The sequence below is a fragment of the Pagrus pagrus genome, assembly GCF_965226575.1.
Source record: "Pagrus pagrus genome assembly, chromosome: 6".
In the NCBI taxonomy this organism is placed as follows: Eukaryota; Metazoa; Chordata; class Actinopteri; order Spariformes; family Sparidae; genus Pagrus; species Pagrus pagrus.
In genome coordinates, this window is record NC_140190.1 from 12,150,643 (window position 1) to 12,173,897 (window position 23,255).

The 23,255-nt window shown below is 40.1% G+C and overlaps 1 protein-coding gene across 6 annotated transcripts in view; it reads right to left on the reverse strand.

The window, feature by feature from the left end:
* Nucleotides 1-2,213: 2,213 nt before the first annotated feature.
* tcf3b (transcription factor 3b) overlaps nucleotides 2,214-23,255 on the reverse strand; it is a 30,431-nt gene continuing 9,389 nt past the window's right edge. For 2 of the 6 annotated variants that reach the window (XM_084354242.1, XM_084354237.1), the window contains 18 exons: nucleotides 20,567-20,640; nucleotides 19,812-19,884; nucleotides 18,530-18,570; nucleotides 18,171-18,303; nucleotides 17,208-17,254; nucleotides 12,304-12,403; nucleotides 12,106-12,206; nucleotides 11,331-11,454; nucleotides 11,122-11,180; nucleotides 10,312-10,387; nucleotides 9,665-9,726; nucleotides 9,264-9,455; nucleotides 8,395-8,506; nucleotides 8,030-8,174; nucleotides 7,678-7,731; nucleotides 6,694-6,929; nucleotides 6,433-6,584; nucleotides 2,214-5,734 (listed from right to left, as the gene is read on the reverse strand). In XM_084354242.1, coding sequence (XP_084210368.1) covers nucleotides 6,439-6,584; nucleotides 6,694-6,929; nucleotides 7,678-7,731; nucleotides 8,030-8,174; nucleotides 8,395-8,506; nucleotides 9,264-9,455; nucleotides 9,665-9,726; nucleotides 10,312-10,387; nucleotides 11,122-11,180; nucleotides 11,331-11,454; nucleotides 12,106-12,206; nucleotides 12,304-12,403; nucleotides 17,208-17,254; nucleotides 18,171-18,303; nucleotides 18,530-18,570; nucleotides 19,812-19,884; nucleotides 20,567-20,640 — 1,775 coding nt within the window. In that variant the 3' untranslated portion in view covers nucleotides 2,214-5,734; nucleotides 6,433-6,438. The remainder of the gene's footprint in view (nucleotides 5,735-6,432; nucleotides 6,585-6,693; nucleotides 6,930-7,677; nucleotides 7,732-8,029; nucleotides 8,175-8,394; nucleotides 8,507-9,263; nucleotides 9,456-9,664; nucleotides 9,727-10,311; nucleotides 10,388-11,121; nucleotides 11,181-11,330; nucleotides 11,455-12,105; nucleotides 12,207-12,303; nucleotides 12,404-17,207; nucleotides 17,255-18,170; nucleotides 18,304-18,529; nucleotides 18,571-19,811; nucleotides 19,885-20,566; nucleotides 20,641-23,255) is intronic. The other 4 variants (XM_084354239.1, XM_084354241.1, XM_084354240.1 and 1 more) reach the window with 4 other exon arrangements.

Genomic DNA, 23,255 nt, shown 5'->3' on the forward strand with positions numbered 1-23,255 from the left:
GATGTCAGACTGGATAAGATATCATGGATATTGTCTTTGATTTGTTGTAATATTAGTATCATAATACTGATATCATACTTGACCATTACAGGAAAGCACAAATAATCAGTACAACATTGAATACACCTGAAATCTGTTGGGCCAGCTTTGCTGAATGCATAATTTTGTCTAAACCTTTAATTTGACATGAACTGACCCACTTTCTATTTTTAAACTAGTCTGACCCATGAGCAAAGCTTTAGATTAGAGAACAAGCTTACAGGAGCCTACAGTAAGCATTGGTTAGTGAGCACTGCAGATGTTTTAGAATAAAGAGTGTTTCTGACTGCCCCGACAAGTTGCCCAGTGTGAGCAAGGTGACAAACTCTGTTTATCGTTTATTTTAATGTTCAGTTCCAACACCTGGCAGGCCTGCACCTGTCTGTATCTTATCAGGACTACATGGGTGGAGCTAAAGCTAATGAGCAATCCAACTGAAGTTGGCAAACAGAGCGTGTTACATTTACACAAGGGCAACACAAGAGAACAATACACTCACAATTAAGTTGTGTGGGACTTTACTCATCCTTGAATTTCCCTTTAATGTACGGCACATGGTCGAGAAATAAACGCCAGTCTGTGAAGTAGATGAGCGCCACTCCGCCAGCTGATCCCCAGAAGACCATATTTGGCACCCTAGATGGAAGAAACCAATGGGTTTCGTAAATGCGACAGATATTCGATCAAAACAATCAACCGCAATACACATATCAGAAGAGACCTGGACAATTATACAGTTCTATTTCACAAGAGACACTTTAGTCAGGATGACATTTTTCAGTTTCAGCATGAAATTTGTCTCATTTATCTGCATTTTCTTTTAAACATAGTCTGTGGTTTTAGTGTTTCATATAGTCATTTTGCTTGATTACTGATGACCAAAATACAATGAATTAACTTGAACACTTGTATGAAATGAGCATGTGCAAAAAAAGTTTTTTTGCTTTTTTTTAAATAGCTCATAAGTTAGTAGTGATTTTAGTTAATAAATTAATGGAAGCACTCTTTGATTACAATTAATGCAATAATAATCTCTGTGATCCTCTAAGTTGTTCAGCTGTGTGCATCTTTACAAGGACAATCACAGTGCTGAGCATCAAGATGTTCATCCACAAACAAACAGGTGTGGTCACAGCTATGCACAGGTCACAAACCAACATATTTGTGGGAGAAAATAAAAACATAAATCGTGATTCTAACATGAATGAATATGTGACTGTGTCATTCATTGAAATGTATCTGTATTTTACACAAGTATGAGATGTGTCAGACTAATAAACTGGCTGAATATCTCAGAAGTTACCTGTGAGACACGCCCCACTTGCTATGTTAGCATGGGAACATGAGCAGTGTTGCACTTGAGGTTAAATACTGTATTAAGGTACTTTCATATCGAAATTTTAAAGTAATTTTGATATCGTTTATTGGCAATTAAATCTCCGAAACATTTGAGGTGGCATCATGCTCACACACGCTAATATTGACAGGGTCAATGCAATGACTGCGACTTAACTGTTCACTGGGGAAGATTATGCTAACAAGCCCATCTAGCTAAATCAGTAGGACATAAACAAGCAGGCTAAGCTACGGCTAGCTAGTGAGGCAAACGGGTCACACAGAAGGACACAAGCGTTGACAGCATAAACGTGAACATGACACAATCACTAGAAATACATCTCCGGTACTGAACTCCAGCTATGTTATTGATCTAACTTACCAAGTCCTCAGAATAGTAATGTACTTGGCACCGACGACTTTATTTAGTATTTTCTGGACCATCCTGACCGTCCTTCAGGTGTAGATCTGTGCTCCGCGCAATGTTTTCTCGCTGATGGCTGTGAAGGACCCTGAGCTGCCCCTACTTATGCCTGACAGAAATAACAGTGTGGCTGCGTGCAGCAGCTCAGGGTCGTTCCAGGCCACCATTTCAAAGGTCTCGGTTTACAACACAGAGCCGTTTTAAAAGAACCTGTGTGCTCTGTCTTTGGCAACCACCCAGCTGTGTGCGTATCGACTTTGTGAAATCAATTGTGTTAACTGGTATGTCTTGAATTTAATGTGGTGCCTTGGTTGCATAAGCGATTCATAATAAAACAAAATGTCACACACCTTTGTACCCTAACCAGCTATTGACAATGTAAAATATGAACAAATTCATTTTCCATACTACAGTAAACCCTTTATTACAATGTTTTCCTTTATTTTCCTTTTTATGTATACAATATTCAAAAGCCAGACATTGGAAAAGGTATAATCTGTTATTAAAAATGGCACATTTATTGCTACATTACTGTTATATACAGGACAGTTCTCAACTATATATATTTATATATAAAAAACAAAACAAAACAAAAACAGAGAGCAAGAGAGATTGAGTGAGGCACTCTGAGGACCCTGCAGGAGTCAACAGTGTCCTCACTCCATGTCAGGTTGTGTACCTGTTACTGTAATTAACACTCAATAGACTCCCCCTTTTTAGTTCAACAAAGATATGACAAAATTGTTGTAAGCAATTTTTTTATTACCGCTTTCTTATACCAAAACAAGTTCAAGCCCGTCAACTGAACATTTTCCATCATAATATTGTAATTTTTCTGTTGACATTATGTGCTCCTGCAGTTGTCGGGTTGCTTTTCTGCAGATATCAAACTGTGTCAAGACAAATGTTAAGAAATAAGGTTCCCCCAAAGAAATTATTTGAGTATGTAGCTTGTAGGCTAATGGGATGTTCACAGAATACTAAATGACATCAAGTCAGATTTTCCCTTGGAACAAATCGGCAATATTCATTACACTTATTGATCTTGTAATAATAAAAAGCAAAACTTCAAATACAACTCTTTGAAAGAAGTGATTAGAACTTCTCGCAAAAAGTCACCGTCAACGCCATCAAAGAGCAGGAAGAGTAAAAGGTCAGAGGTGAAAATTGTCAACTGGAGACTAAATATACTGAAAGTCACTGCAGCAAAGGGCTTGCACTCTGATATACAGAAATTTTAAATGCTCCAAGTCATTAGAGGCTCCAGCTACTACGGAAAATAAAACTCACTCCCTACATTGAAATTGAAGCAACACATACACTGAAACATGTTAATGTGCATCAAAAGCAGACAATCAGAGCCAAAAGCAGCATCTCTTGAACCCCGCAATGTCAACTGATTTCGCAATATAGGGCAGATAGAAAGAAAACTCATGACCTGGACCCATGACCTCAACTAAAACAGCAGTTTGGACAATATAATCCAGTTGAATAATTAGAAAAAAAGGAATAAAAACTAAACAAGGTCTACGTAACATTTATTTATTTAACTAGATACACTGAAAGAAAATCTCTTTATACCATTTAAACTTCTTCCTGAAAATTGAAAAAAGCATTAGGAGAAGGGAGGGTGGGGGAATGAAACAAGTACCTCTTTAATCTCCATGATAAATGAAATGATATGGTTCACAAAATAAAACTGTCTTAAATGAAAATACAAGTTCAGGCACTGATAAGGTATCACTCTCCCATTATGTCATCTTAAGTCTTGAGAATGAAAAGGCCACACTATTGATTTGTATAGGTCTTTTTCTTCATCTCTTTTCGTAGAAATTAAACACACAAAATGCTCTACCTCCCATTTGTGATTACATGTTGGTAATAAAAACCATTCACAACATGACATGGGAATAACATCACAATAACACTGTTTTGTTCTCCGTATTATCCATTACCTTACACCCAAATACCGACGTCTGCCTCCGAAAGAAATGCGCAGGCTACTAAAAAAGTGAGCTGCACACCGAGAGCCACTTGTTTGAGGGCAGACATTAGAAAAAAGGTGAAATGAAAACTACTATACTGTACTGAAGAAACCCAGGAACACAACTCTGAGAATGAAGGTGATCCACATTTGTATGGTAGCTACATTCAAAAACCAGTTGCATAATTACTGTTAGAGACAAAAATCCCTTCCCACATATTTCCTCAGTGCCTCACTGCATAAGTAAGAACACTTCAACAGGACCGTGGCACAGACGCTGTCCACAAACCCCCAAATGGAAAGAAAAAAATTCATCTGGGTAGCTGATGATAAACCTCACAACTATAACTGGAATAAAGGATACACCAAACTCTTTCAACATTTTCATCTGTTGACCCTTGTCCTCTGCCATCCCGGTTCAATTTTGAATTTACTTTTTTTTTTTAACAATTTCATTTAAATGTCAAATATCCCCTTATTCAGCTCATCTACAATACACTCTAAACTTCAAACTAATATTGCCATTTATGTAAAAAATCTACAATGTATAGACTAACAAAAAATATATATTTTTATATATATTTAATTTTGAAAAATGAAACATATCAGAGTAATGTATGAAGTGAATTTACACGTCACAATTCTCTCAGTAAGAAACGTGACAACAAACTTACTCAGGAGGAAGGCGAGGGGCTGAAATTCAGTGGGAATGCTCATTTAGGAAAAGAAAGCCTCTGTTACACAAAGGCTCGTCTGCTTCAAACAACTGCGAACTGATGAGATCCTTCCGTCAAAAGGAATCCAGATTTTTTTTTTGTCTTTTACAGAACATCAATTAAGGGGGAGAGAAAATTGAGCTGTTAAGTGTGCTGGCATTGTCAGTAAACCATTTCAAGTTAGTAAGAGCACTAAGTGGTGCTGATCACTTAGCAAGTGTCTCAAATGGCTTTTGTACAAGACTTACAATGCACAACAGGTCGACACTTACAGCCAGCCTAAACCTATACAACTGTGCTTTGTCTCGTCTGTGTATGCTTTAGTACATAAAGCAGTACAAAAACCTGAACCTATGACAAGGGATTACTAGAATTCGTGGTCAACAAATAGGAAGAACAGTTTTGTAGTTGACAGATTTACCACTTGGATAATTAATAACTTTCAAGGAAGGAGTCTTCTATTCCAAGTCTCCAGATGCCTTGTGGGACGAGACCGGGCTTCAGTCAGAGGCTGCCTCTGGGTCAGAGTTCCCGTCTTTCATAAGCTGCTTTTGGACTGTCAAAACTTTTGACCTTTCCCTTTTGACCTTTCCGTCCCCTTCCCCAAACATTTGCTGATAAGATCGAGGAAAGGTCACTGAATTTAGACAATTCAACTTCAACTATGGGCTTGGTTACATAACATATGTAAGACTGTACCATCACGCTGGGAATGACATACATTAAAAATAATTGCTCATACACATAAGCAATCCCTCACAATAAATGTTCCTCACATGTAAAGCAATTTGCTTAAATGTCAAATAGAAAACATGTAACAATTAGGCACAAATCCTTGATTCAATTTGTGTTTGTTTAGGTCTCCTTTCTTTCACAAGAGCACCTCTCGGCAGTGTGTGAAGTCCCAATTTGTGGCAGGACAAAAAGTACTCCGGGTGTTCCATCATCTCGTGGAAACCAAGAGGAGAAAAAAAAAATCTTACATGTATAAAACAAAGCAAAACTAAAAAAAAGTTCTTCACATTTGAGCTTGTAGTCATGGTTGGGAGTGCGACAAACAGGCTGTGTCAGTTTTGGCAGTATGCATGTGTGTACGAGTGTGTGAATGTGCATCTTGAAACTTGAACGGACAATACACAGACATGTCCACATATATACACACACACACTGAGAATAATGGGTGGAAGAAATCTGTTAAGGCCACATCCTCTGACAGCCAAGGAAACACCACCAGATCTGTGAAAAGGAAAAGACCACAAACAATATGTTACAGCATTGTTACATAACAAAGACATCAACAGAAAACTGAGGATATGACAGAGCTCACTGACTCTTACAAACTAGTGCATTTTTTTTATTTTGTAGAACTAGGGCAGTTGTCATTTTTTGTGGCTGAGTCCGCCATTCCCAGCCTGAATTCACTTTAAAAAAGCAAGAGGGAAACAAGGGAAATTACTGCTCTTGCCTACCAAACACATTCTACTCTTTCTGCGTCATACTTAAAACATTTGAGCCCTTTTTACACAAAGATAGTGCTTTTTTTACACTGAACAAAACAACATAATGCCACCTCAGTGCGTGATTTTAAGTAGCATGCCTTCATTCTGCAAGCACGTGTAACTCAACAATGTCAGCGACAAGTGTAACGTTTTCTATATGCAGGGACAGCGCGTTGCATCAATTATTGACTTTCTTCTTTATTAAAATGATGGGAGTTTGTTCGGCTGCAATGTAATTAGATGCACTAGTTGTACTTCTGTTGTATTTATGACACAAGAGGAATTAACTAGAACTTAAGTAATAACTGTGTTGTGTTGCCAAATCAACCAGGACTGAAATCCTGAGGATTATGACTTGAAACTAACTGTAGGTAAGATACATACTGAGGGTTACATCCTAAGTAATTACTTCAGTAGCCAATCAACAAGGCCTACCTGGTGTTACATGTGGCCAACTGGGTTGTGGCCATCTCCTCCCATACTAGGATGGCCTCCTGAGAGCTGCATGGGTGCTTCACCCACCACCCCAGACACCTTCTCCTCCTCGCGGCGTTTTAAACATGCTGCCTTTGGGTTAAGGTTACGCTCTGACAGAGGAAGGGAAAACAGAAACAGGCCCTCTCAGTATACAATAATAACAAACAGAGATAAACATAACTCTACTCCCCATCCCTGATGTGCTGCTGCCAGACTGACCTCTGACTTGTTGTTCTAAATTGAGGATGACATTAACGGCTTGGTGCAGGATGAGAAGTTTGGTCTGAGGTTTGTCGTGGCTGAGGTGCAGCTGGCACATCCTCCCAAGCTCCTTAAAAGCCTCGTTGATGTCCCGTACTCTGAGACGCTCGCGGGCGTTGTTAGCCACTCGCCGTTCCTTCTCACGCTCCATCTTCACCTCGGGGGGAAGGTCCTCATCATCTTCTTCTTCTGGACTAAAATGCAAAAGAAATGGTGAATCCACAGGAAGAAGGACATTTCAAAACACATCATCAGACATCAGACACTTTGCTGTTCATGCTACCTAAAACCTAGCATTTAGCTGCTTCAAATTTAGCTTCCATAGCAGGGACTGTACATCCACAGCTGAGCTTTGTGCTGAATGGATGCACTAAAAATAAACTGTGTGAGAAGTTAAAGGCATAATACATCACAATAAGTGCATACTGAAAAACATTATAATTTAATTATACATAAAGAAACAGATTCAGATGATCAAAATGTTTATCCCACAGAAGTTGGATATACTTACGTTTAATAGTTTACAAAGCTATGTGTGCATTGTTTGCTGCTGTGTTTATTGTTTTAACAACAAATGATATGTCTGTAAGAAGGGAAGGCCTATTGAGCTGTGGCTACAGCCTGCATGTTTTCAGTCATCAAAGAATCTATGCTATTTGTTGTGTTGTTTGGCTTACAACTGCAATATTTGGTTGGGAGTAAATGTTTTTCTAGTGTTTTCCCTTTACTTTTTAAATCTCAAATATTTGCAGCTCAAATACATAAATATTCATGTCAGTCATATTCAGTGATGGATAATAAAGTTCAGGGTGTTTTTACCACAATGATTCTGCCAATCAAAAGTCAGATTTTAGACACCATGCTCGTGAACATGCGCTTTGAGTGATGTCTATCAAGTGCCCACAAAGCACAAGAAATGTATCCTCTATTGGAGAAACTTACTCATCTTTCTGGTCTGAAAGGCTAGAGAGCATCTGGAGGGTCAACGCCTCCTTTCTGAAAACGTGAGATGAAGGGAAGGGGGGGGGGATTTCAACATTATTAAATACCCAACATCATCTGGGCAATCAGCGGGACACACAGGACAGCTGACACGTGGAACCTTGCATATTAAATGGTCTCCGTTATATTCTCAAACTTGGCAAACGTGTCAAGAAAATCTCCAGCTTTTCAGGACAAAATAGTTTGTACTCTGGATTGTGTGTTTTAACCTAAAACTTTATCAAATAGTTCCTTTTTTTACGCTGTTAAATTAAAGTGCCAAGACTAGAAAACAGAGTAAGGACCACCTTACCTTGTTCGACTGCGTGCCTTGCTTTCCTTCTTTTCATCATCTGACTTGTCTGCAACAGATGAGTTTTCATCATCCTCTTTGTCTTCTCTTTTGATGTCCGAGCTGCTGGAGGAGTGTGTGGAGCGGGCAATACCACCAGGGAGACCTAGGGACACACACATGGATGTGAAGATTATGTTTGATTATGTTTAACCTCTGTACGTGGGGCATGTGATACAAGTGATAAATGTAGAAAGCTAATAGAGTTAAGTAGAGATTACTGGAAATACAGAACCGTTTATATCTGTTCATTAGCATTGCCACAAAAATGTTTAATTTCAATACCCAGATAATAAACTGGTTCTACAACATGTATTCTGACTTACTGGTAAAGCCTTCCGGTTGGCCAACTGACGGTGTGGGTCCAGATGCGTGATGACCGTGCAGAAGAGTGCTGCTGGGAGGAAGGCCTGTGGGCTCCTCGTGTTTCCCTCCCTGCTAGTAAAGGTAGAGAACCATGACGTGAAGGACAGATACATCACAACTATGCACGTACAAAACAGACTCAAATAGTTCCCCAAATGAAATAGTTACTAAATTATGTAGCCGATACAAATGTTATGCAGGTTGTTTGCTCCTATTGTTGTGTGTCTAATGTTATTTAACTCACTAAATATGATGTATAAAAACACAATTACTCTCAATTGCTCAATTTTACTTTTGACCAGCAGATGGCACAAATTATACTATGATTGGCATGTTTTGTTCCTCATGGAAATAAACATAAGTAATCACAGTTTGATTGATTTTTCCTTCATATTTCTTGCCAATTAGAACAGAAAACTTGTGCATTTGTGCAGCACATAAATACAATATACCCAGTCAGCCAGTCAAGGTATCACACACATGCACAACTGATATATCCAAATTGTAATGTACATGTTATAGTACTTTAAAGCCATGTTACAAACAACATATCTATTTTAACCTTGATTCTGACAGTTTCTCCAGCAGCCGCTGATGTAATGAGCATGTACATCACCTCCTAACATATCTCAATCTCCACTATGACAGCATGAAAACAAACTCAGTACAGACAGGTTTCAGGTGTTCAACAGTATCATCAATGTGATAAATATGAACCAAAAACAAGTGGACACTTGTTTTCTTTGTGTTGTTGTCACACACCATCAAAAGTCCAAGTCTCTTTCAAACACACACAAACCAAACATTTTGAGCAGAGTAGGTGACTCACCATAGCAGGATGTCTGTTGCTGAGGGCAAGGCTAGCATTGGGGAAAGCTGGAGAGAGGGCCCCAAGGCCACCGTTGTGTACTGAGGACAGCAGGCTGTGCATGTCAGAGTGGGCGCCCTCTAAGCCCTGGCCCACAGCATGGTTACGCAGTACATGAATTGCCTCCTCCAAACGGTCCTCCAGTTTACTCTGCTATGTAAATACAAGAGTTATTGCCCTATATCTTAATAAAATAAGTCATGGAAAGCTTATAAATATACAGAGAAACAATTTAATGACTTACAAAGTGTGTGTACTTTTCTGTCTAAAACTAAAACAAGCTTACAAAGGCTAGACAAATATATTATGACAACTTCTGGCTTCAAATTAGCTTTGATGTTGCAGAGAAATGTTTTACATACCAGTGCGTGTGGTGGCCCTTCATAGTTGGGTGTGGTTGGTCTTTGCCACTGAGACTGAGCTCCTGCAGGGAGAAATAATTGGGACAGCGTTCAGTGTTAATTCTTAACTTAACAGCAGATGGAGCTGCAGACACATTTCTGTGCTAAAGAACATTAAACATGCAGAGGATCATTTTGGCTCCAACAATTTCAACTGATTCATTTTTGTGTGCCAAAAACAAGGTTGCAATCAAACTGAACAAGTTAAATAAATTGGACTGATGTAGGTATTCTGAGCTGAAATTGAAATATTATCCAAATTTGTGGTTGCACGAGTGAGAATAAAGAAAGGATAAAACCACCTGAACTCAGTTTACCAACCATCTGATTGGTAAAATTCACTCAGTCGTTAGGTTAACGGGAATCTTACATCAAAGCAAGGCAGCACCTAACTGATCTGAGTAAAATTATGACAAGTTCTTTTAAAGAATAAATAAGGTGTTTGTGAACATGCAGACTTCTTCACATTGGTGTTTAAGATGAGAATTTAGTAGGAGATTATCGCCTTTTACAGCCTTTAATTGCTTCGACATAACATTTAGATTTTTCGTGTATAAGTAGTAACATTTTGATGCTCCTATTATCTGTATGCCAGAACTGAACTTTACCTGCGATAGCCTGAGGAGATCCAGGAGTAGATGGAGCTGAGGAGAAGTTATTACTGTTGTGGTCCGACGGGTAAATCTGAAAGAATTGACCAAACAGCACAACATTATGGCACATCGTAAGATAACATTTCATTGATTTTCAGTGCAATCTAGTTTAAGTGTTGTTCAAACTATTGCCAGGCAATACAGCAGAAAAAGTCACAACAATTCAGTTCTACGCATCTATGTGATGCACTGCTTTTTAAAATCATTCAGTATTTATGTCATATGCCTGGTCATAAAACGTTTGAGTAGAATCAAAGGGATACAGAAGATTAATTAAGAAATAATTAAGTAGGCAATTATTGATCAATAGGACAATTAAACCTTGTTTGGCAAATGTAATGTTTTCTGTCAGCCTGGATAAGTTTCAGGGCTCCGACTTTGTTAATGGTAAATTTGCCTAAATATGAAATTGACAATTGTTTGTTTCGTTAAAAATTATGAATTGACAGGTACACAAACACAATATCTGGGATTGCTGCATAGAACAATATTTTTTTTTATAAATATTTTGGGGAATGAACTGCCATTCATCTGTTTTGGATCAAAGCATGAACAACCAAAATAATGCGAAACCTCCAAAGATTTTTGTCAGCATTACCATCCGTAGGAATTTGTACTTATTTGTTTTTTCTTCACACGAGTCATCCAACACAAAAGATTTTCATTTTGACAGAGAAAAAAAAAAAACTCTTGGGAAAATGATTGCTATTGTTTTATTGCCCAGCTCTAATGTAAAAATAACCAACAACAAACAGAAGAACTCACTGAGGCAAGAGCCTTCCCGATTTCATCTCCTGAACTGCCAGCTGTGGTGCCTCGGTTGGCTGCAGAGACAAAATAAATAATGTGAGTCAGATGACCCATTAATTTGTTTTTGGGGGAGAGAAAAAAATAATCAAATGACCATGGGAGTTGAATCTGACAGACGCTACCAAGACACTTGTGTGATAAGCTCATTTTGAAAAAGTTCGTACCCATGATGCCTTCTCCGTTGATGGTGGGTGTGTGGTTGTAGGTGGTGGGGGCCGAGTGGAAGCCGTTGACTTCGCTGCTGTGCAGAGGATAGTTCTGTGGGGACAGAGGCAGGGGTTGACGCTTCTGGAGAAGGGATAACAAGTAGCTCCATAAGGCACAAACACCCCTCACAGGAAAACAAACCAATGTGACAAATGCATTTAGCTTCATGAAGGAAGTTAAAGGTTTAAATTTTGAACCTTATGTAGTACTTAAAATGTTAACATAAAATTTACTTCATGCATCTAAGATAATATATGCAGGCTGCCTACACCTTTTCCACCATCAAATTCGAGCACTTTTTAAGCATGTCAAGTCTTTCCAGTAAATTACATATTTATATGAATATATGTACTGTAAATTATGTTATGTGTTAACATTCTACAGATGGGTGACAAATTAAAGGAAAACACAGAACGGTTTCATGTTTCACAATGTGTCATCTGTCTGTAAGCATCCTATATAACATGGCCGATCCAATGCAAAACAATTAAATAAAAGTAATGCAAATTTTCAAAGCAGGTTCAAGCATTGTATCCAAATTCAAACCACTTTTAGAAGCTGGCAACCACCATATTAAATTTCAAGCATTTCCATTGATTTCCAGCACCAATCTGACACTTTTAAAGAGCAGATGCTTAAATTTACAAGTAACATTAGAAGATATGAGTCATTATAAAGAAAGAAAAAACAACATGAAATGACTAGAATGGGATTGAGTCTGTTTCTACCCACCATCCTGTCCTGTGGGTTAATTGCAGAGAAGGAGCCTGGCTGTCCGATGTGAGGAGAGTTACCCAGCATGGCGGAGTAGCCAGAAGACGACCAAGGGTCTTCTGAGAAAAGCAGAGACACATTTTGCAAAAATGAAAATACCATAACAAATAGAATTACGGGGCATATTCATTCCAGTTCTGTCACGATAAAAGATACCTTGCATATAGAAAGAGCCGGGGTAGACGGCTCCTGGCTTGGCACCGGGATATCCTCCATTGTCTCTGGCGTACTCATCACCAGATGTGGAGGCATACACCTAAACAAAGATGCAGACAATGAGCAGGTGATCTGTGATTTCTTAAATAATTATTATAAACTTAAACATAGATTTTTCATCTTTTATCATTCTGGATTTTTTTTTCTTTAAAGATGGTGAGCATCATGAGAGAGAAAGAAGTAGCATGCATCAATCCACCCTATCCTTGCTTTCTGGAAACCATTTAAGTACACTAGCGTCAAGTGGCCACAAGATGGCAAGAGGGAGTCTGCGGGCTGTGGAGGCAGGCCGGCTCCTCGCCTGTGGAGGAGAACACAGCGGCCATGCCATGCTGGGCACAGCGACGGCTTGAATCCCAGTGCACAGTGAGCACTTCCTCTAGCTCCCAGGACCCCAGTGACATCGCACTGCCTGGCCTGCAGCCCCTCCCTATAACACACTCAGTATCCACTCGCACACATAGCATGCATTCAGTGAGCCAACACACACACACCCATGAACACTCCGCTGGCAATACCTTCAAACTAGCACTATCACATTCTATATGGCATCAGCAGAGGATTGGATTACAGAAAACGGCTCCGATGAAATTCAACATTTTATATTAGCACCTCCGAGAGTCCAATCACACATCCTTTCTACATATTGCTAACAAAAATGGATGCCGGGCCTTCAGTGACAACACATCTCTGCGCTCCAAAGCCACACGGACATGAGAAGCCCTCAGTTTTCACGACACCATCAGCCACCACTCAGTCTGTCTTTTTCCTCTCCTCCTCTGTAGTACATGGCAGACAGAGGAAGAGAGAACGAGAACGGAGGCTATGCTGCAAAGAATGCTAATCCAGAGAAGGGATTTTTTCTGTAATTTGATTTAACAGGGAGAAGTGGAAAGGGAATGGAGAGATGCACTTCTAATTACAGAGCCATCTGCCTGTTCCTGGACCACATCCAACTCCACAGGCAGCTGGGCTGAGGAGAGGGAGCGAAGAGAGGGAGAGAGAGATGGGGGCTGGGATCCAGTCAGCGAGAGAGAGAGAGAGGGAGAGAGAAAAAGAGAGAGATTGCAGCGGGTAGGGGGCAAGGGGGAGGATTGAGGGGAAAAAATGAAGGCCCTGATGATTTATGAAATGGGTAGAGAGATAAGGGGTGTTGAGGGGGGACAGGAGAAGGTAATCTAAATGACTTAAACAAAGCTTGATATGGCCAGGGGAGTGTGAAGGAAACAGGGGATTTAAAATGATCACGGTTAATTCAGGGGAAAACATGACGGAGATGGCTTCATTTAACAATAGGCTTTGAGTTGTTCTTTCACGGGGAACAATGTCGAGTGAATCCTGCTGCTCTAGATGGGAACAGAGAACTACACAATGACTGGTGCTGCTGGATAATTGTATTCTCAGGAAGAAAGGGGATTTCTAGGGTAAAATCCTCAACTAATAGGGGTTTAATGTAATTCAGGTTATGACCGTGTAAAGGTCTCTATGCTGGAAAAACATGGGTTGATGCAAGGGGTGGGGAGTGGATGAAGATTAACATCAAACTAACCTCAAACCGCTTTACTCAACCACGAGGTTTTCAACCACTTTAGTCCACTGGACAACTAGGGGGCGGAAGAGAAGTTCCTCCATGTTGTGTGATTGTTGCAGGTGAAAGGGGGTGAGAGTTCAGGGGGTGAGGGCAAGGATCTCGTGTACAGGTATCGGTGGGTTACAGACGTCGGGGAGCTTGAGGGGGAAATGAGAAATGGCCTTTGCACTGCAGCTATTATTTGTCCATTTAGTTATTTACAGTCTCATGATTTAAGTAACAAAAGTAGGTAGATGAAAAAGAGAAGAGTATGTTGAAGAGAAGCAGTAGGGAGGGAGTGTGGGAGGGGAGGAAAGACCACAGGATCATCATCAGCAGTCATTAATCTGGGCTCAGACACGGGGCTAAGAGGCCTCGCAAGCACCGCGCCTCACAACTGGGTCACTCACAGGGGGAGGCCCACCCAGGCCATCATGTGGTGAAGCGTAGGCGGAGGGGCTGGGTGAAGTGGGGGAGGGGGGTTCACACACACGCAGACATCTCATCATTCGCATTAAAACCACGCGGCCATCGTTCACACTGCGGGGAATGACTGAGATTCAGACAGTGAAACAGAGGGGGCCCTGGCCAGACCAAGTGTTCACACTCAGTCTGTGATGTCGTCACCGTGGCCGAGTGTGTGTACATGCAGCGGTTTCAGCAGCCACTTCAACACGACAACACCCACAGGTGGAGGACAGCACTGATGTCATTTAACAAACACACAGATTTCTTGTTTCTTTAAACAAACAAGGGTTTAAGTCAGCTAAGTAGCAAGTTCACCGACTCCAACTATGAGCCCACTCCGTACTATTAGTCGATCTACTATAAACCCACCCGATCAATGCAGCCAGCTAAAGTAGCTGCATCTGTTGCAACTTTATCTCAAACTACGGCCGAGTCACTAGTAACGCTTGACTTCATTTCCTGACAGATTACGCATCCATGGCTCCATGATTTGGACCTAGTCAGCCATATAAATCCTTTAAATTACTTCATGCATGCGTAAAAAAAAAAAATAAGTCATGAGTCAAATTTAATTTCACTTTTGTTTTTAAATTCTGTGCAACATTTACGAAGATGATAAAATCACAGGGCAAAGACGGGGCTAAAGTGCAGGTATTAGACCCAGGAAACCTAATATTTTCTTTACTTTCACAACATAAAAGCCCAACAACACTTAATACATACAAAACTGGTAAATTACATAATCTTTCTCTCAAGCTTTCCATCCCCTTCCAGTGTTGCTGGTGTGCTGTTTCAAGGCGCCGTGCGTGAGGAGGTGAGAAGGTTCCGTACCCGGTTTCTTTTAGGTCACTCTAGTCATCTGAGAACTACAGTAGCACGAGGAAAATGTTTGTGTAATGGCAGTATTTCATATTGATGATCCAGTGGCAGCTCAAGCAGCAGGACTGGTCTCTAACAGCAACACTAACACACGGTCAACTACACAGTAGGGCCCTTCTGGCTTGAAATGTTTGCCATCATACAAAGATATGCATCGGTTGGGTCAGGGTCATAAATATCTTTCATGTACACCATCTGTAAAGAAAAATTGTTATTATGAGTTAGTGTTTTGTTAAAATGCTATTCAAACTGAACAAATGGCCTCTGAATCTTCTTTGATCTACAGTAGCTGTAGCCGTATGGATGGACAGGCTGGACTTAACTGTAGCCAATGGAAATAATCTATAAATGGGCATGATGTGGGCAACTGCTGCCTGATTCAATTCTTTGTCCTTAAACTAACAGTGAGATTCATTCAGTATATATTCAAACATGTCAGGGTGACTTGTGTTTCCAGCTATGTGTGGTTGCCATCATCCACACACATCAGCTGCATCAGCTGCTGGGAATTCTGGGCCCACTGACAAAATGTGACACTTGGTACAGTAAATCAAAGCACTAGATGAGACTTCATACTGCTGCGACTAAGGATCGGGGCTCGGTAGCACTCGCACTTGAATACAGTATCAAATCCGCTTTACATGATAAAAGCCATCTTACCTCTTTTACAATTTAAGGAACAATAGTTACAAATACATTAATATTTAGGAACTAAAACTCCAAGATTGATATTCCAAGAAGTGAAACTTTGACCAGGCATCTTAGATATTTACTATTTAGCCAAAACAACTTCATGAATGGTTTCTTTGTCTTTTGCCAATGAAAAAAGGAGAAGAGATGAAAGATTCAACAAGAGATTGTTACTGTGGCCTTAATATAGTGATGCAGGAATAACTCCAATACCAAGAAATCAGCTCATGAACTTTAAAGTTTCTATGTGTCTGAAAAATGGCTGCTTATAAGTAGCGAAATGGCACCAAACAGCAATTCATTGACTCACTAGTCCGTCTTTACAGGTGAACTTTAGTTGCAAACTATTCTAACTAAAACTTACACAACTTACTATAAATTTAGCAATCTACAAGGTGGTATCTTATAGCTTAGTAGGATGTTTAGTGGTGGTGACTTTAAAGTCATGCGACCATATATGCTAATGTTAGCTTATTATTTCTGGTGATTTCATTTACAAAACAAAAACAAAAAACAAAGATAAAAGTGGGGTTAATTTGTTCATTTTCTGCAATAATTAAAAATCCAATGGTATCACTGCAATGGATTCACTGCAATGGATTTTTGTTGAGGGAACCAGAGGGATGCTAACTTCCAGGCTGACCAACAAAAATACATCATCCATGCAGTACTCCATAAATCCAAGCAGCTCATTAACAACGGTAAAAACCAACCTACTTGAACTACTCATTCATTGGGCTGCCCAAAACATATGTATCTTCATTGCCCAAATGCAGGAACTTCTTACGAAACACATAATTCAGAATCACGCCACTGAAGAAGGTAAGTTGCTAGACTTGACAAGGCACCTCAAAATCCTATAAATTTACTCGTCTACATGACAACCAGACCCTGAACACCACTTGAAACCACTTGAGTGTAGTGTAGAGACAACCACAGTGATGATGTTTATTGGGGCCTGAGTTGCCTGACTGTCAGCTCACTGAGAGTCTGACAGAGCAGAGGGTCTTTACCCCTGTCTGTCACAGAACTGCTCAAGCAGAGTGGGGAAAGCAGTGTGCAAGTGTATCTGTGTGTGTGTCTATGTGTAGCAAGTGTGTGTAGTGAGGTAGTGAGAGAACGAGAGAGAGAGAGAGAGAGAGAGAGAGAGAAAGAGAGTAAGAGTAAGAGAGAGAGAGAGAGAGAGAGAGAGAGAACTGGCTGTGAGCTGTGAAGGCGAGCAGAAATAAGCTCTCACCGAGGACGGCAGGCCAGGGGGTTTCCGAATCTTCTTTGGCTGGGTGTCTGCATACAGGCAGGCCGAGACACAGAGAGAAGGTGAGAGACAAAAACACAAATAAAGACTTAGCAAAGACACATTTGCCAATGTTATGTCAGATCAGGTGGAGTCATTTTGTGTACCCTCATTCCAACCACAGATCAGAAAACAGTGCAGACATGTGTGAGTATGTGCATGTCTGTCAGTGTGAATGAACGTTGCTGTGCATTCATCTGTAGAGATTGAAAAGATCTGTCGAATGTAGACCAAAGACAAAACAAACAAGAAAAAAAAAAGGGAAACACAACTGCACAAAAATTCTTAAGAAAAGCCTTTTTGGTCTATTTGGGTCAATTTCATATCTATGCTCCTACAACTTCATAAACTGCAGAGGTACGACAGTAGAATGAAATGGGAACAATGATTGTTATACTATCATATACTATTGGTAAAAAATAATAATCAACAATAGATTCATCATTTTAAAAAGGTCCAATTCTTTAGATAGTTGATTGTTGAGTCTCATTCCCAACATTGGTAGGTTGGGAATGAGACTCAACAATCAACTATCTAACAAATTGGATCTCTAAGCCAATTCTTGGGTAAAAATGCCATGATTTAGTGCTTCCAGCCTCTCAAATCTTTAGATATTGTGGTTTGCCTAGCCATTATAATTACCATCTTTGGATTTTGGGCTGTTGGTTTTAAGTAAACAAGCAATTTGACCAATATGATCACACTGGCCTCTGGGAAATTATAACTATTTTCTGATGTTTTAGAGATCAAACCATTAATCAAGAAAAATAATCTGCATATTATCTCAAAATAATCATTAGTAGCACCCTAGTCAAATCAAATATTATAAAAAATAAAAATAAAAAAACACAGGAGGGAGAATAGCGTGAATGAAAGCAAGAAAGAAAGAAAGAAAAAGAGGCCTACCTATGCCTCCATCAGGCGGCCTTCTCCTCGGATTGTTGGGGTATGACGGGTAAAACTGGGAGCCAGATTTTAGGCCAGAGGGGGACATGGCATCTGGGCTGGGCATCGCTATGTCGCTAGGAAGAAAGCCGGGCTAAGAAAAGAGAAGATAGTGAAACAAGGTTTTACTAATAATGCTTTGCGGGGCGTGGGAGAGCACAGCAGTTTCTCTTCTAGGAAATGAAGACAGTTAATTCAAAGTATTTAACATGAAAAGAGAAGTGAGAAACCAGGGCTTCCTTAACACTGACACATTACATGAATTTAGCTCTCATACACATAAAGATGTGGGATGATGCAAGGAATAAATAGAGACATACCTGGCTTCCAAAGGGAGGGTACGGTGGCCTCTCATTTTTACCTGTAAGATTAAAGATTGTTTCATTGTAAATGCAAGTGAAACCATTAGGTGTGCACACACATTAAGAGGCAATGGTGTGTGCGAAAACAAATGAAAAGTAGGTTTTTCTAAAGTACAAAAAGTCCAGAGATGCCCTCCCCTTTTTCAGTACGCTCAGCTGCATAAAGCCGCCTGCCAGACAAAACCCTGGGGAAGGTTTCTGCTTCAGTGCCCTAACATCCCCAACACTCAACGAATGAACACAGGCGCGCACACACACGCACATACATGCATGTAGGCACATACACATTTCGCCACCCAGAAAACAATTGGTAATAACGTATGCACAACAGCTGAATTATCAACATGATTATTTTAAAAATGGAGTGTGACAAGATAACAGTCTCTCCGGCACCAAGAAGTAAATGTATACACTAATTAAAAATGTAATCATGCCATTTCTACTATGAAGGAGTCACTTTTAAAATTACTCTAAGATAGGAAACATTACATGTACAGTATCACATGGACACTATTAGTGGTGTCAATATATAAATATTGATATTACCATCAGGCAAAAATATGAAATATGGATATTGTGTCAATAATACACATGATAATATCAGCACAGACTTTAGGCCTTGTGGATCTTTTATTTTTCAGTTTATCTGGTTGTCTTTTCACTATTCATTCAGTATAATTGTTCATTTTGTTCACAGTTACAATTACAGAGTCTCTCCACTTCCCTACACTTGCATTATGAGTTTAAATCATTTGCCAAAAAAGAGACAAAACACTCAGTAAACAGAGTTAAAAAGATAAATTTGACAGATTTTTTTGTTCACTTTTTCCAATCCTCCATACATATCACGATAATATAATAATTGCAGGGCATTTGTTTGGCCGTGATAATTGTGTAGTGATAACCTGATAAGTTAGACTGAGACACTAGTTAAACATTCATCTGTCTCGAACTATGAGTGCACAGTGGTACAGTTGACATCTGACAATTTTCCTTAACATTTTATGTCAATACTCTTGTTTTAATTTTTGATTATTTACTTTGTTATTGTCCAATGTTTTTGTTTGCAGTATGTTTTAGTTCTATTCAACTTTAAATGTTTATCATTATCTTTCTTCTGCCTGGTGTTGTTCAGGGATTGTGCCGTCGGGTTTTCCTATGAGGTGGTTTTGTGTTGTTAAAAAACCTCAAACTCTATAAACTTTAAGTGGTAAAGGAAGAAAACCAAAGTAGAACATACCAGCAACCCCTGAGCTGATGAACGGAGAGGACAAGCCTTCATGCTCACTGTAGTGGGATCCTTCAGCATAGCCCTGTAGGAACACACAAAACATTTTTAGAGAACTTTAAAAAAAAAAGAAAAAGAGAAATGTAAACAAAAACATGCAGGCTTTCAAATTGGACAAACAAACTTACACAGCCACAGACCTAAATGATAACCACTCTTTAAAACTGTCCCCGTGTTGTTTGCGCACCTATATCGCTTAGTGGTTACCCTCCCTCTGCTTTTCTGTCTAACTAACAGGATCCATGCCAAACAAATCTGCATCAGCTCGGGGGATTCAAACCGACTTTCTTAATTATCAACTTGTGGTAATCAAAGCCTGCTGCATCTATTTCACCCCCTGTTCCTTGTATTTACACAGAGTTGTGCCAAGACAGTTACAGCGGATGTGAAGCTGCAATTACCGGTGGGCTTCCACAGAGGTTCGGGGCTACCAGAGAGCTTGCCAATGCAGGATCCTGAGCCAAGGTTATTAGGTAGAAAGTAAAACTACCACTTCAAATCAAACATGGCACACGGCATGAAAAGTACTAAGCTGTTGTGGTGGTAGGGGGGAGAGGGAATGTGTGCGCTTCGTCTATGGCAGAGTGATTAACTGAACATGTGTGAGTGTGTGACAATATCATGGCATCTGGTGTTAATGCTTAGATCTCCAAACTTAAAATCGTGTGCGACTTAAGAGTGCGAGCTTGTGTGTATTTAGATCTTACCCGTCCTTGGCTGAAAGAGGGGCTGTTCTGTTCTGCCGAGCCCCAAGACCCAGAGCCGCTGCGCTCATCTATTGCTGCAAGAGGACATATTGTTATTATTTACATGTAGGAAACCAGCACGTTAATCTGAGAGAAGCAAAAAGCAGGTTGGACTGATGCTGTTAAATATTTAAGCAATCCCCTAAATGTAATTATTATCCAGTGTGTCACTGCATATATGTAGAAACCCCCTGATGTTGGAGTCATATCAAGAGAAACTGTCACCATGTCCTGCGCTAAACATTCAACATCATTCAGTGGCCACAATGGGCTTGCGCAAGCCAGGAGTGAGCATCACTATTGATCAAAGACACCGCTGTCGCGTTCAAGATGCAATGCTATGTTACACAATTTCTGAAAAAAATAAATAAGTAGGAAAAGCTGCTCAGTGTACCCATTAGTGTTTATTACGGTCACTGAATAGCAGAAAATTAACCATTCACGTACCTAATGCAATTCAAGAGGATGAAATGCCATCTTATAAGCCACATTCAAATTTCCTCTCAGTCAATCTGACACATACAGACAAATAACAGAAAACAAAACGCATAAAGCCAAAACATGAACCACACTGTTTTAGGTAAAGAAAGGACCGATGTGTGGCACAAAGGAAAAACACAGCCAAAAGACTGGTGGAGCAGAAAACTCCAAAATACCCCCATCATCCCCTTCTCCCTGTCTTATGCACTAATGCTATCCAGGCTCTCTGGAGACACAAGCCTTAATTGCATGCTGATTTGCATAATTGTGCATATTAATGCGGTTTCCTTATGAATATTCATATTTCGTCTTTGATTTTTGCCTAATTAAAAAAATGTGTGTGAGAAAGCAAAAGAGAGAGTGAGCGGGTGGAAGGAGAAAGCAAGGGGACGAGAGAGAGAGAGAGGGAGAAGGGGGAGAGAGAGGGAGGAACAAGAGGGAAGGCAGAGTGAGAGGGGTCTGGGCGAGATCAGCAGCCTGGCTGACGAGCGAGAATGAGTGATGAGACTAACAGAGCGGTGCAAGCACCTACACACGCTGCGACAGCCGTGATCTATGGAGCTGATGCCAATGGCATGGAGAATCAGGCGAGCAGGGAGGAGAGGGGACCTCGAAAGATCGGCCTCGCTCGCTGTCACATCGGCCCCGCTGAAAGGCCACGGCACTAATAAAGCGCTGCACCACCGTCAACCATGTCCAATGGCACAGGATGCTGGTGACGGCTCGCTGCTAAATAAAGACGACAGACTTTGTATGAAGACACTTCAGCCAAAGCTTGGTGCCATGAAAAGTAATATCAAATTAGCGAGATAAAAATCCACTTCACAGGCGAGACGTCAACAATGAGCTTGTCTGCTTCCAGCCAAGAAATGAATGGATGTCTTTTAACTCAGCCACCTTCCTTTTCGCCGCACTTCTAGACACTCTAGCTCCATCCAAATTGATGGCAAACCACAAAGTATTTTCACATGTACAACACGCTTTAAATTCGCAACAGGTAACCCACAAAATTACACATCATCAGTCAACAACAACCTGCACCAAGTCGACCAAATGTAGAAGTAGAGTTAAGAGAATAACTTCAAAATCTTCACACAGCTATTTTCAATACTCCACCCATCCGCCTATGAAGCCTCCATTTGGCCAGCGGGGGTGTAGAGGATAGAGTGAGAGCACGGCTGTGCAGGAGAAGTCTGACAACATTGTTTCACACTTACTGGAGTAATTAACTCGGAGGCAATTAAAACAAGGTGGAGAGCTGCTGAGGTGACACTGACGCTCAGCCAGCCTAGGAGAGCCCAGCTATGCCAGAACAGAGATCTTTCTATTGTTGTTAATCTCTTGTCATGTGTAATATTGAGAGACAACCAAAATGATTAAAACGACCCACCAAGCTTCACATGCTGTTAAAAAACATTAATCAATTGGGGTCACATGCTACACTGGCCACTACATTTGAGAAGATTATATTTGGATCCTGGGTTTGTTTCTGTGTTACTCTTGTACAAGCAAGTAAGCAAGTTTTAAAGACTAATTGTAAAAACAAGATATGTACTGTTCAAAGTAGGTCAGCGATGTACTCCTACATCAATTATTTTGGCCAGTAAAATATTTTTAGTGCTTTGTTTTCAACGAACCCGTCGCCTGTGACCTAAAAAATTTGCTTTAAGAGTCCACATTCTCAATGAAATTTAAAGGACAAACACAGATCTGCCCCGACGTGGGCTTCTTTCATTCTCATTTCATCACTTCCTTCAGTCTTAAGGTTTTTATTTCTCTGGTTGCCTGGTAGTGCTGCTGTACAACACATAATAAAAACAATAAAAGCCCTCACACCGCTGTTCATAGCTACTGTAGATGCCTTATAAATAGCTGCAATTGATTATCATGACATCCAATAGTCAATGTGAGACGTTCATATCAGTGCGAACACACCTCCTTATGTAGTTTGACAGTTTATAGATTTCTGCATTTACATCACTAAAGCAGAAAGCTTTCAATGGTTCAACAATCCTTTGGTCATAACATAAATATGGTACCACATTAGTAGTACAATACAATGACACCTATCATTCCTTGGACTACAAAATATTAAAAGTTATTTTCCTGTAGTTTATGCAAACCTGAGCGCATCATAACAGCTCTAATAAGTTTTTAGGTGTAAAAATGT